This window comes from Hyperolius riggenbachi, chromosome 4 (assembly GCF_040937935.1).
Source record: "Hyperolius riggenbachi isolate aHypRig1 chromosome 4, aHypRig1.pri, whole genome shotgun sequence".
NCBI classification, from domain to species: Eukaryota; Metazoa; Chordata; class Amphibia; order Anura; family Hyperoliidae; genus Hyperolius; species Hyperolius riggenbachi.
The window spans coordinates 267,320,487-267,334,119 of NC_090649.1; the positions used below are offsets into that span (position 1 = coordinate 267,320,487).

General features: G+C 45.0%; 1 protein-coding gene across 3 annotated transcripts in view; it reads right to left on the reverse strand.

The window, feature by feature from the left end:
- Positions 1–3,233, reverse strand: part of HACE1 (HECT domain and ankyrin repeat containing E3 ubiquitin protein ligase 1) — a 187,641-nt gene extending 184,408 nt beyond the window's left edge. For all 3 annotated transcript variants that reach the window (XM_068231230.1, XM_068231229.1, XM_068231228.1), the window contains exon 1: positions 2,896–3,233. In XM_068231230.1, coding sequence (XP_068087331.1) covers positions 2,896–2,971 — 76 coding nt within the window. In that variant the 5' untranslated portion in view covers positions 2,972–3,233. The remainder of the gene's footprint in view (positions 1–2,895) is intronic.
- Between the last annotated feature and the right edge of the window lie 10,400 nt (positions 3,234–13,633).

Consider the following 13,633-nt stretch of genomic DNA (forward strand, 5'->3'; position numbering starts at 1 on the left):
TAAGTGTGAATGGGCCCAGATGGGTGAATAGGTCCAAATTTATTCCACACCAGACATTGCATTTTTGTAGATGTACTTTTTTTCATATGATTTTGAGAAGACTACTTCAGTTTACATTTTTAAGTTATGTTATTTGAATCTACCCGTATTGTTAAAATTGAGACTAAATATTCATATGCCCAAGAATGTTACAAAATCACACTGACTTTAATAGTGTGCCCTTATCTTTCCCATGACTCTATATGCGATTCATCTCCAAGCTTTTCCACAATATTCTGCAGCATGCAGTTTTTTGCACATTGTGGACCCAAAACAAACTAAATTTCCTGACAAAACATGTGTTAAAGTAATCCTAAAGGGAAAATAAATTGCACCTGGGGAGTGCTTACCTTGGGATGGAGAAGCCTCTGGATCCTAAAGAGGCTCACCCATCCTCCTCAGTAGAGGGGATCCAGTGCTGCTACCCTGAAAGTCCACTTGTCACAGCTTCTGCCCAGGCACACTAGCGGATTACCCTCAGCTATAGCCGCCAGAAAAGCCGCTAGTGTTTATGTCCGTTTGGGGGTCCCAGCACTGGAACAAGCTGCCCGAGGAGCATGTGGGAAGACTCATTAGGATCCAGTAGCAGATTTCTTAATTTTAAAAAGTTGCAGGCATATACTTTAAAGCCTGTACGTTAAACATGCATGTGTTAAAAGCGCATACATAAACATAGTTTTCAGTGTAAAGCCTGGAACCCACCAGCAGGGATTTTCTGAACACTAGTGATTTGAAAATCTCTTGCTAATGTAATGCTATGTCTGTGATTCCACTATAGGAATATGATTTTCTAAAAATCCCCATAGCATTGCATTAGCAAGAGCTTTACAAAACAATGCTAGTGGGTACCAGGCCATAAGAGGGATGCATAGTGACATTGATAGTGAAAGGGGGCTTCACTGTGACAATGACAGTGATAGAAGATGTACTGTACTGAGAGAGAGAGAGAGAGAGAGAGAGAGAGAGAGAGAGAGAGAGAGAGAGAGTGTGTGTGTGTGTGTGTGTGTGTGTACTGTGGCACTGATAGTGATTGGGAACTGCACTGTGACACTGATTTTGGGATGCACTGTGACACTAGCACGGATTACTGAAGCAAAGCATTTTCCTTATAGTCTCAAACAGGGGAGCTTGCAGAGGCAGTATCTAAAAAATGAAACAAATCTCTGCAAAGACCCGATATAATGAAACATTGTTACTAGTAAAGGATATGAACTTAACCTAGGCTCCCTTGTGACACTATGTAGCACAAATTATACCCCCACAGTGTGGAATTGCTATAAAAGCTTTTAGAACATACCCAGCCTGCATCTCATCTTGAGTAAACTGCACAGCATGAAGAAAAATTGAAAGTCCAGCAACAGGCTAAAATAAATGAACAGTGGGGATAGGGTTTACTAATTCAGCACGTCCCTGCATGTCTAAGGCCCAGTTCACATAAGGGTTTTTTACGGAATCGGACATACGGATCAGGCCAGCTGGATCCAGTGAAAACGGTTCGTTTTACATCCAGTGTGCTGCAAAACATCAGTTTTCATTGGTTCCTATATGGTGCAAAACCTTCCATTTCCTTTCCGCTGAGCGAAAAGGTCCGGAAAATTGGGTCCTGCAGCATTTTTTCGTCCGCTCTGCGGAACGGACCACGGAACCGTACAGCCGGTTCTGTTGGCAAATGCTAATGTGAATCGGGCCTAACCTGCCAATGAGGTTATTATTTATTAAGTTCTTCATCTGTGGCTTCCTCAAATCCCATTTTTCATGTAATATCATGGACAGAGGCTGTTGTCCTGCTTCTGGACAGTCCTAGCTTCCATGCACTAATGCCAGGCAGTACCTGCAGAAGCTTGTGCCACATTTTGTTAATCTATGGGTTACTAGGAGTAGCAGAAGCAAGAGCAGAGCTGCAGTCAGAGATCTAACATAAAAGGTGCCTAGGAAGTGCGGAGGCCACACACACTCTACAATACAGAAAATAGAGGCACTGGTTGGTGAGACATACAGGGCAGTGCTGAATTATTCATATTTTTCTTTTTTCCCCCTCCTTTAGTTGGACTTTATGTGACAAGAAACTGAAACAGAGAGCACTGAAACTGATGAACAGTACACACAGATCATGTGACCATTTCTTTCAATGCACATTTCAGGTACTTAAAAGCCTATTATCATAAAGAAACAGGACAAACCTGCTATTGGGATATATATAGTGGTAGTTTTACTCTTGATCCTGGAGTATAAATGTATTGTATGCCATGAATGTGATATTAGTATGCCATTCCCTAGCATTGCTGCAATGTCAAATTGATGCCAGAGGGGCCAGGGTACACAGCATGGACATCAGCATTTACTGGACACAGTACCCCATCACTGTCTCTCCATACTATAATGCCCTTATGGTGTCTATATTCCTGGATGTTTCCTAAAATTAATTGGCAAGGTGCTTGAGAATGAAGGCAGGGTTTGTGACAACCTGACCATTACTCATTATGACCCAGCTTTAAAAGACCAGACAAAGCACCAGAGGATAGCACCATGGAGCACCTGAGAATTTTCTTCAAAATACATAATCCCATAGAAATAAAGGTAAAGACTGTGATAAAACTCCCAAAGACAGTATTCTGCCCACCCACTGTTTCTTATTACAGTAATACTATATTTTTTTAAATTAGATAATTGTTGTTATAAAATAAGTCACATAACAGCAATCAGATAAAATGAAAATATATTCTAAGAATGTATAATCAGCATACTTTCTCATGACTCTTTCCTGTATGTTTGATGGGAATAGAGCATATGAACCTGTATGTGCCCCCCCAGCCCTTCATGCCCCTGAGATTGGCCAGATGATGATGATGATATTACCTTCAGGCAGCTCCACAGTTCGGGCTCTGCGCAGAGATCGGCTTAGACGATTCAGCTGCTCCATGGCTTTTTCCATACTATGGGAGCGTAGCCCCCACAAGCACAGGTCTCCGCCAGGGCTCCCAGCACTAGCACAGCCGGTGAGAACACGGGGAGGAAGTGCACAGTCCACTAGCAGGTCACACCCGGCCTATGGGTGCTGCACTGTCATCCAGCAACCACAGAGGGCGTCACAGATCCCAGTCCTGAGTCCTCTGCATGTCCATTCCCTGCACATTGTTCAGCTTGCTTCAGTGGTGTATTACATTACATTATTACATTATATTTACATTTTACACTGAATTCCGCATCCCCCGGATCCCCTACTTACGTGCGCGCTCCCGTATAGCATTACCTTCACTGCGCATGTGCAATGATGCGCTCTGGCTCTACAGGCTCTTGAACTGTCGTGGGTAGAGCTGGTGCTCCAACGAAGTAGACTTGTGCCCTGGTTATTCGAATCCTGCTCATCTGTATATTAGATAGTTCAACGTGCTCAGCTCTGTCTCCTGACAACCTAATGCCATAGTTCACTGCACTCACCTATCATAAAGTGTTAGTAATGTTAAAACTCGTACGAACGTTTGAAACGGAGGACCTAAATCTACATAAGCTGTGTACATCATGTGTTTGCAGAAGTTTTTGTTTCAGGGACTGGCTGCTTTACTACTCTTGCAGCCGGTACTCGATGTAACATTTCATCTGTGCGGATTAAAGAGACTTTAATTACCAGCAATGTCCATCTTCTTCCCCCAAGAGAACTCAATTTATGCAGCCCTACTGTAAAAAAAGGAACATGATCTGAGTTATATCATTTAAAATAAACATTTGAGGTACTTGCAAATAAATATTACATACTTACCTCGAAGTCAGTTCCTCTAAGAAGCTCACCATTTTTCTTTTTACAAGATTTCTTCCAGTTCTGACAAGATTGTGTCAGAACTAAAATATATCAGTTGCTATTAGTTATAACTGGAAGGCCAACTAATGAGCAAGGTAATGTCCTTGTTTCCCTATGGCTCACATAGGCAATATTACAGTTTAACAGTGCACTGACCTAGAATCTGTTATGGGGCAATGGCCATTTTCAAAATGGAGGATGGGGAATCTCATTGATCACAGTGGACAAACAGGATGCAGGAGAAGAGAAAGCAATTGATATGTAGACTACATGGGAGGCGAGTATGATGCGTGTATGTTTATCTTGACTTTCAATTTTTTAGTTCAGGCTCCAGCCCCCCACCCTCCCCAAAAAAATTAGCGACAAAGAGATTGTCGCTAGTTTTATCAGAAAAGGCTGTGCATTGCTGGAGAGGGTCTACTGTATGCTGCCCCCTCCAGCGTCAGGAACGCCCCCTCCAGCTTCTACCTGTCTGAGCTAAGAAAAAAAAAGTGCACAAGCACAAGCATGCTCAGCGCTCAGGCCCTCTCGTGCACTACTCTTCTTAGTACTTCCGGGGTCACGGCTATTCTTTATCAGCCGGCAGATGAACGGAGTGGCGGAGAATGGCGCGAATCAGTTCATTATGAATCCTGAAGACGAGCTGCATCAGGTAGTATGTTTTTGCTTTTTTGTTTTTTTTTACTTCAGTAAAATTACCTTGGGCCCTTAGGCTCTCTTTAAAGAGAATCTGTACTCTAATATTCTTACAATAAAAAGCATACCATTCTATTCCTTATTTTCTCCTGTGCCCCTCTGTGCTGTTTCTGCCACTCTCTGCTGTAATCCTGGCTTGTAATTAACAGTTTTAGGCAGTGTTTACAAACAAACTAACCAGCTTCTAATAGGCTCAGCTAAGCATAGTGTGTGAGTCATTCAGAGTATGCAGGGGGCCTGCAGAGGGTGTGTATCGCTTCTACCAATCTCAAGCAGTCCTGCACATTCCACACAATCAAGCTTTAGCCCCACAAACAGGACAGAGGAAAGATACATTGATTTATTACAGAGACAGTGCAGTTAGGAAAGACTGCAGTAAGCCAGAGCAGATTAGAACAGGCATAGGAACTTATAGGATAGAAGAACTAAGGCTGAAAAATTTGTTACAGAGTCTCTTTAACTACTTCTGGGCCGCAGGCTCTGGCCCTTTACGGACCGAAGCTTTTTTTTTTTTTTTTTACACTTCCTGATCACTGTGATTGTCTCACAGTGATCAGGAGTTCAGGAGCCAATAAAAACATTTCCTGACCCAGTTATGGATCTCAGCTGAGTTCCACTACTATTACGTCTAGTGTTCGGGTGGCGTAAAAACTACACCACACCAGGCTTGCATACATTTGAAATCAGCGCAGGAAGACTTGGGCGCAGGATACAGCCGGTATATGGCTGATTCTGCTTCTGCAAAAGTCCCGGCTGCGTTAATTACTATTCCCCCTCCAGGCCGCCATGGATGGTGGGGGGAATGATATAATTCGGCTTCCAGCTATTGCTGGAGGCCGAATTATTGTGTTTTAAGAGCAACTTCAGCTCCGTCTTCTGACGGCGCCGACGTTACTCACTGAGAGCCACTAAAGAAGTAATTCCTATTATAGTCTATGGTGGCTCCGGCTGCGCCCAAATCTTCCTGCGCTGAAAAGGACTGCTCCGCCAGGATTAGGCAGCCAGCCCAGGAGTGTGGTGTAGTTTTAACTACACATGGTTCTGAAACACTCAACAGGGACCCTGCATTTAAATGGTGTGCTACAGTTGAATCAGGTAAAAAGGGCACAGGAACCCTTATGAACCCTTATAAAAGCCATGATTAGCAGCAAACAACGAAATGTGGCCGCATGGCAGCAGCTGCTATCGAGCACCGAAATTAACCATTTCTGATGCAAATGGTGACTTTTAGAATGCGGCAAAGAAGTTACATTTCGCAGCACGGAGGCCGAAATGTATTTTTTTGCCACATATTGCGGCTTTGCGTTAGATGGGTGTTAAGGTTTGGGGAGGGAGTGGGATGGGGGGTTAGGTACCACCAGGAAGGGGGGGGGGGTCTAAGCTTTAGGGGGGAGGCTTAGGCACCACCAGGGAGGTCATAGGATTTAGGCATGGGGGGGGGATATTGTCTTAGGGTTAGGCACCACCATGGGGTTAGGAATCAGTTGAGAGAAAGTTATTTTTGAGAGTAGGGTTAGATTTAGTCATAATAAAACTTACCGATATTTTACTATTCTAACAGTAGAATATCGCACATTTTAGCAATATTCCACTAGCGGCAATCCCCTGCGCCCTTTTTGCAGTCGCCTTTATTTACAGTACCATCCAAGAAGCCTCTGGACTATTCAGAGGCTTCCCTCTACAGAGGCACATTTTCCCTTCCTTTTTTTTCTTTTGCAGATTTGGGTATGTGTTAATAATATTCAGTTTTCAAAATGACTAGTACTGTAATGGTACTTGTTATGTGATAATATAGCCTTCCATTCTAAAGTGTAGTAACGCTTTGGAGAAGAGATATGTTGTTTTCTACTACAGACCTTGGAAAGGAAGGGGGTTAGGTGATTTATATATTATTATGGGGAAGACAAATGGAGAAGTGCTGCGCTGAATACTTTCACTTTGTTACTAAATAAGCGAGAGGAGACGTTGTCAGCAGGGAATTCTCTGCAGTTATGACCTCACTTGCTTTCGCCTACATCGTGTGATCTGCCCTCTGCACAGAGGTTTTGAAACTGAACACATGCGCAGTGGGTACAGGTCCCTACAGGAGCGCGCACGCAGCTAGGGGGCTTCTAGGGATGCAGAATCAACTGTTAACCGTGATGCTGGAGCTTCCGCCCTCTGCTGCTGAGCGAGGTGCTGTGTATAGTTGCACGTGGTGCTGGGAAGGGTAGTTCACCAGAACTGCAGATGTGTAAGTATGTGTGACTGCCAGTAGGTGTTAAGACTGCTGTCCCAGAATGCACAGCACGGTTACTAAGGGGTACTTTTGACAGGCTTCAGTAAGGGTTTATAATGGCATGTCGTAAGTGACTATGTAAACCTCTATGGAATGACGTATTATCTGACTCATTCTCGAGTCTCTAGAAGTAAAATATCCTACTCAACTCTTCATCAGTCTGATTCTGTGACTTTGCGAAGAATGCGGGTTTTTTTGTTTGTTTATTTTTTTGCTGTTTTGTTTTTGTTAAACGGTGCAGTGTGTGTTTGTATTTTAATTACACATTTGTATAGCACAGACACATTTTTTTTCTTTTTCCTGTGCAGTGAACATCAAATAACTTATATAACTGACTGAGAGCAGAGCTTAAAGCATACCAGAGCTGAAAAAGTAAAAAGATTTATACATATCTGAGGCTTCCTTAAAGAGACTCTGAAGTCTCTAAAAAAAAAAATCATTTTTTGTATTACAAAATTCCCTTTAACTTAATAGCCCTACCTAAACCGCCGCTTTACGCTAACTAAATCCCCCAAACTTCCCGGGGGGCACTCTGGGCAGCGCTTCCGTGTGAGGCAGGGCTATGAGCCGCAGCCCTGCCTCACACGTGTCTGTCAGCGGCGAATTGCTGCCTCTCCCCCGCCCCTCTCAGTCTCAGACAGACGTTCGTGAGGCAGGGCTGCAGCTCATAGCCCTGCCTCACACGAAAGCTAATGCTGGCAGCAAAATCCACGACCAAGAAAGTCGTGGATTTTGCAGGGGAGAGGGAGGGCGCGTTAGGGGGGATTTAGATATCTTACAGCCACGGGGATGCGGCGGTTTAGTTAGGGCTAATATGTTAAACAGGATTTTGTTATAAAAAAACGGATTTTAAAGAGACTTCAGTGTCTCTTTCAGCCCGATCCGCTGGGATCGCTCCCACACCGCCGTCCTCAGCTGCCCGCAGCTTCGGGAACCGGGTCCAGTCACTTACGTCAGTTGGAGCCAGTCTATGCAGGAGAAGTGTGCCCTCAGCCGCTGGAGAGATACGCAAACAGCACACTTCTGCGTAGACTGGCCCCTACTGACGTAAATGAAGGGACCCGGTTCCTGAAGCTGCAGGCAGCGGAGGACGGCTGCGTGGGAGCGATCCGAGCTGATGGAACTGGAGGAAGCCCCAGGTATGTATAAATCTTTTTACTTTTTTCAGCTCTGAGTCCCTTTAAAGGAAACCTGAGATGAGCAAATTAAAAGATTTTATACTGGCCTGGGGCTTCCTCAAGCCCTATGAGCACTGATGCATCCCTCACCATCTTCTCGAGTGCCTTCGTACGTCTGGTATTGGTCCCGGTAACTGGCTCAGCTGCGACAGTCGAGCTGTTCTGCACATACGTGGAGGGGCTATGCATACGCAGAAGAGCCGACTGGCATGACTGAGCCAGATTACTGGGACTGATACCAGGCAAACGGAGGCACTTGGGAGGACGGTGAGGGATGCCTCAGTGCTCATGGGGCTGGAGGAAGCCCCAGGTAAGGATAAAATGTTTTAGTGTACTCGTCTCAGGTACACTTTAAGCCTCATACACAGGCTAGGTAAAACTTGGCGAAGTTGGCCGATAATGAATGCCTCCTTTGAGAATCTAGAATGTGTTCAGCAGTTCCTGATGCCTCAGCCAGCGATCCACCTTTTTTTCTTGTCCTGATTTTATGGACTCTGTGAGATCCTAAGGGACCTTTCACGCGGTCCATTGTGTTGCACAAAAATGCTGCATCCCAACGCAGAGGCAGTGATAGTCCTATGGGCTTTAAGTGGCTATCACATTGAACGCGGGGCGGCAGGTCCCATCGTAACAGCAAAAAAGTATCTGTGCATAGTGTGCATGATATCTATAATTTAGGCATTCGTTTATTGTCAGGGTCAGACTGGGACACTGCAGGCCCACCAGGGAGTTTTCAGCCTGGGGCCCACTTGTTTGAAGCTCACATACCTATGTAATCTGTGAAGTCCTGCTGAAGAGATGGAAGTGGTGCATAAAAATAATATTGTTGGTAGAACAGTAGACTATGGTAGGGATTAGATTGTAAACTCCTCTCACGATAGTCAGCAATATAAATATGCAGGGGCGGTTCCAGGAATGTGTTTTTGTGAGGGTAGTGTGCAGGTGCTGAATCCACTAGGTGGGGTGGCTGGTTAGTGAAAAAAAGGTGTGGCTATGCACTGGAAAATAGACGTGGTCATGGGCATGGCCAAATGTACATAAAATAAGTAGAGGTGTTATTCAAAGACAGTGGGCCTGCCTAGAAAAACTGTGGATGAAGCTCCCTCTCCTTTTACAAGAAGTAAGGCCAATGTTAGCGCACATATGGCAGGGGTTACATCAGTGCTGCACAAGAGGTCAGTGTTATATAAGTACATAATAAGAATCTGGTAGGACATTAGTCTATAACTATGGTGGAGATTAGACTGTGAGATCTTCTGAGGACAGTCAGTGACACGACTATGTATTCTGTAAAGTACTGCAGAAGATAAATAAAAATAATACTATGGTAGGACATTAAAGTGTACCTGAGATGAATAGGAAAAAAAAATCATACATACCTGGGGCTTCCTCCACCCCCCTCTGGCCTGATCGCTCCCTCGGGGTCATCCTCCGCCTCCTTGATCTTCCGTAAGGGGTCCTGGTATTTTGGGCCAGTCGGCGCAGTGCTCCTGCGCGCACTCCTCCCTCTTGCTCCAGTGGCCAGGAGAGTTTTGAGCCAGTGCGCACAAAGCTCACGGCAACGGGATCACGGCAGGGCGGGCACACGCGTAGTAAGCCCCGTCTGGCCAAGATATCGTGAGCCCTTACTGAGGATACAGAAGGTGGAGGAGGGCGCCAAGGGAGCAATCAGGCTGGAGGGGGCTGGAGGAAGCCCTAGGTATGTATGAATTTTTGTTTTTTTTAATTTATCTCAGGTTCCCTTTAAACTGTGACTATAGTAGGATTAGATTGTGAGCTCCTCTGAGGACAGTCAGTGGCATGACTATTTACTCTATGAAGTACTTCAGAGGATTTCAGCATATGGAGAGATGTCTGGCGCAGAGTGGAGAAGAATGCATTTTTATTTATTCATTTTTCCGCATTTCAGGCAGATTAAACATTTGTAAAGAGATTTGTGCAATAGTGCACCAGCCAGGCTTCTCTCCACATGCATGCAGCATGCATGATTCCATCATGTCAATATGGACCAAAATCTCTGAGGAAGAATTAAAGATAATCTGTACTCTCAAATTCTTACAATAAAAAGCATACAATTCTATTCATTATGTTCTTCTGGGTCCCTCTTTGCCATTTCCGCAGCTCCCCGCCACAATCCTGGCATTTAATTGCCAGTTTTTAGGAAGTGTTTACAAACAAAAAACATAGCTGCTAACCAGGAGGTGATGTATATGTGTATATAGATAGATAGATAGATAGATAGATAGATAGATAGATAGACACACATAGTGGCTTGCAAAACTATTCGCCCCCTTGAAGTTTTCCACATTTTGTCACATTACTGCCGCAAACATGAATCAATTGTAAAAATTCCACGTGAAAGACTAATACAAAGTGGTGTACACGTGAGAAGTGGAACGAAAATCATACATGATTCCAAACATTTTTTACAAATAAATAACTGCAAAGTGGCATGTGCGTAATTATTCAGCCCCCTTTGGTCTGAGTGCAGTCAGTTGCCCATAGGCATTACCTGATGAGTGCTAATGACTAAATAGAGTGCACCTGTGTGTAATCTAATGTCAGTACAAATACAGCTGATCTGTGACGGCCTAGGAGGTTGTCTAAGAGAATATTGGGAGCAACATAACCATGAAGTCCAAAGAACACACCAGACAGGTCAGGAATAAATTTATTGAGAAATTTAAAGCAGGCTTAGGCTACAAAAAGATTTCCAAAGTCTTGAACATCCCACGGAGCACTGTTCAAGCGATCATTCAGAAATGGAAGGCGTATGGCACAACTGTAAACTTACCAAGACAAGGCCATGTACCTAAACTCACAGGCCGAACAAGGAGAGCGCTGATCAGAAATGCAGTCAAGAGGCCCATGGTGACTCTGGATGAGCTGCAGAGATCTACAGCTCAGGTAGGGGAATCTGTCTATAGGACAACTATTAGTCGTGCACTGCACAATGTTGGCCTTTATGAAAGAATGGCAAGAAGAAAGCCATTGTTAACAGAAAAGCAGAAGAAATCCCGATTGCAGTTTGCCACAATCCATGTGGGGGACACAGCAAATATGTGGAAGAAGGTGCTCTGGTCAGATGAGACCAAAACAGAACTTTTTGGCCAAAATGCAAAACGCTATGTGTGGCAGAAAACTAACACTGCACATCACTCTGAACACACCATCCCCACTGTCAAATATGGTGGTGGCAGCATCATGCTCTGGGGGTGCTTCTCTTCAGCAGGGACAGGGAAGCTGGTCAGAGTTGATGGGAAGATGGATGGAGCCAAATACAGGGCAATTTTGGAAGAAAACCTCTTGGAGTCTGCAAAAGACTTGAGACTGGGGCGGAGGTTCACCTTACAGCAGGACAACGACTCTAAACATAAAGCCAGGTCAACAATGGAATGGTTTAAAACAAAACATATCCATGTGTTAGAATGGCCCAGTCAAAGTCCAGATCTAAATCCAATCGAGTATCTGTAAGAAGATCTGAAAACTGCTGTTCACAAACGCTGTCCATCTAATCTGACTGAGCTTGAGCTGTTTTGCAAAGAAGAATGGGCAAGGATTTCAGTCTCTAGATGCGCAAAGCTGGTAGAGACATACCCTAAAAGACTGGCAGCTGTAATTGCAGCAAAAGGTGGTTCTACAAAGTATTGACTCAGGGGGCTGAATAATTACGCACACCCCACTTTGCAGTTATTTATTTGTAAGAAATCTTTGGAATCATGTATGATTTTCGTTCCATTTCTCACGTGTACACCACTTTGTAGTGGTCTTTCACGTGGAACTTCAATACAATTGATCCATGTTTGTGGCAGTAATGCGACAAAATGTGGAAAACTTCAAGGGGGCCGAATACTTTTGCAAGCCACTGTGTATATAGTGTACACTGTGTGTGCTGCAAACCATTGTGGAACTTTGATATATATATATATATATATATATATATATATATATATATATATATATATATATATATATATATATATATATATATATATATATTATACACATACACTAATATGTGTGTATGGGCAGCTGTGACAGGCAGCTCCCTTCCCCCTCAGAGACGTTCTGTCTGTGAGGAATAAATAGCACACAGAGTCTGGAGGGGGCGTGCATAACTTCTCCCTATCACAGCAGACGCTGCACATTGCTCTCTGGCTCGACAAAGCTTAACAAAGAAAAAAAGATTAGATATATTACAGAGACATTGCAACTAGAAAAGGCTGCAGTAAGCCCGAGCACATTAGAACAGGTATAGGAATTTATAGGATAGAAGAAATAAGGCTGAACATTTTGTTACAGAGTCTCTTTAAGACAGTTCTGAAGGCAAAAAGGGAGCCAACTAAGTACTAGCAAGACGCACCTAATAAAGTGGCCAACAATAAATTTTTTGTCAATGTGTGTATTTTGGCTCATGCATTAGCCTACCCTTTAGTAATCATGAACCCCCAAAATGGCAAATGCTTGAACAATAACCTCAAAATACTTAATACAGCAATCATGACTATCAAATAATAAATGCAGCAATAATTGCTCCACATGAGAAATGCAGTAGGCATTACCCACATATGAAATGCAGCAAGCATTATCTCATATAAGAAATACAGCATACATTATTGGCCATGGGGCTAGTGGGGGGAGGGAGAAGGTCGCTGGTGCTATTTGGGGAAGGGAGGAGGCAATGGGGCTAGTGGGGGGAGGGAAAAGGTCGTTGCTACTTTTCCTAGGGAGAAGGTCACTGGAGCTCGATGGGAGAGGGAAAAGATCAGTGGAGCTATCGGTGGGTGGAAGAAGGTCACTAGGGCTAGTGGGAGATGGGAGAACGTTGCTCGGGCTAGTGGAAAAAAAAAAGAAGGTCACTGGGAGTAGTGAAAGGAAAGAGGTCACTTGGGCTAGTAAGGGCAGAGAGAAGGGTCACTGGAGCTAGTGGGGGAAGGGAGAAGGCCATGGGGCTAGTGGGGGAAGGAGAAGGTCGCTGGTGCTAGTTGAGGGAGGGAGAAGGCCATGGGGCTAGTGGGGGAGGGAGAAGGTCGCTGGTGTTAGTTAAGGGAGGGAGAAGGTCACTGGTGATAGTGAGGGAGGGGGGAGAGAGAAGGTTGCTGGTGCTATTACGGGGAGGGAGAAGGTTGCTGGTTTTAGTGGGGGGAGGAATAAGACTATAGGGCTGGTGGGGGAAGGGAGAAGGTTGCTGGTGCTAGTGGGTGAGAAAGAAAGCCATGGGGCTAGTGGGGGGAGGGAGAAGGTCGCTCGTACTATTGGGGGCAGGGAGAAGGCCATGGGGCTAGTGGGGGGAGGGAGAAGGTCGCTGGTGCTATTTGGGGGAGGGAGGTGGCCATGGGGCTAGTGGGGGGAGGGAGAAGGTCGCTGGTGCTATTCGGGGGAGGGAGAAGGCCATGGGGCTAGTGGGGGGAGGGAGAAGGTCGCTGGTGCTATTGGTGGGAGGGAGCAGGCCATAGAGTTAGTGAGGAAGGGAGAAGGTCGCTGGTGCTAGTGGGGGGAGGAAGAAGACTATGGGGCTAGGGGGGGAGGGAGAATGGAAGGATGGAGAAGGTCGCTTGTGCTAGTGGGGGGAAGGAGGAGGCCAGGGCCGGCCCGCCCATGAGGCGGGGTGAGGCAGGTTCCTCAGGCGGCAGGAAGTGGAGGGGC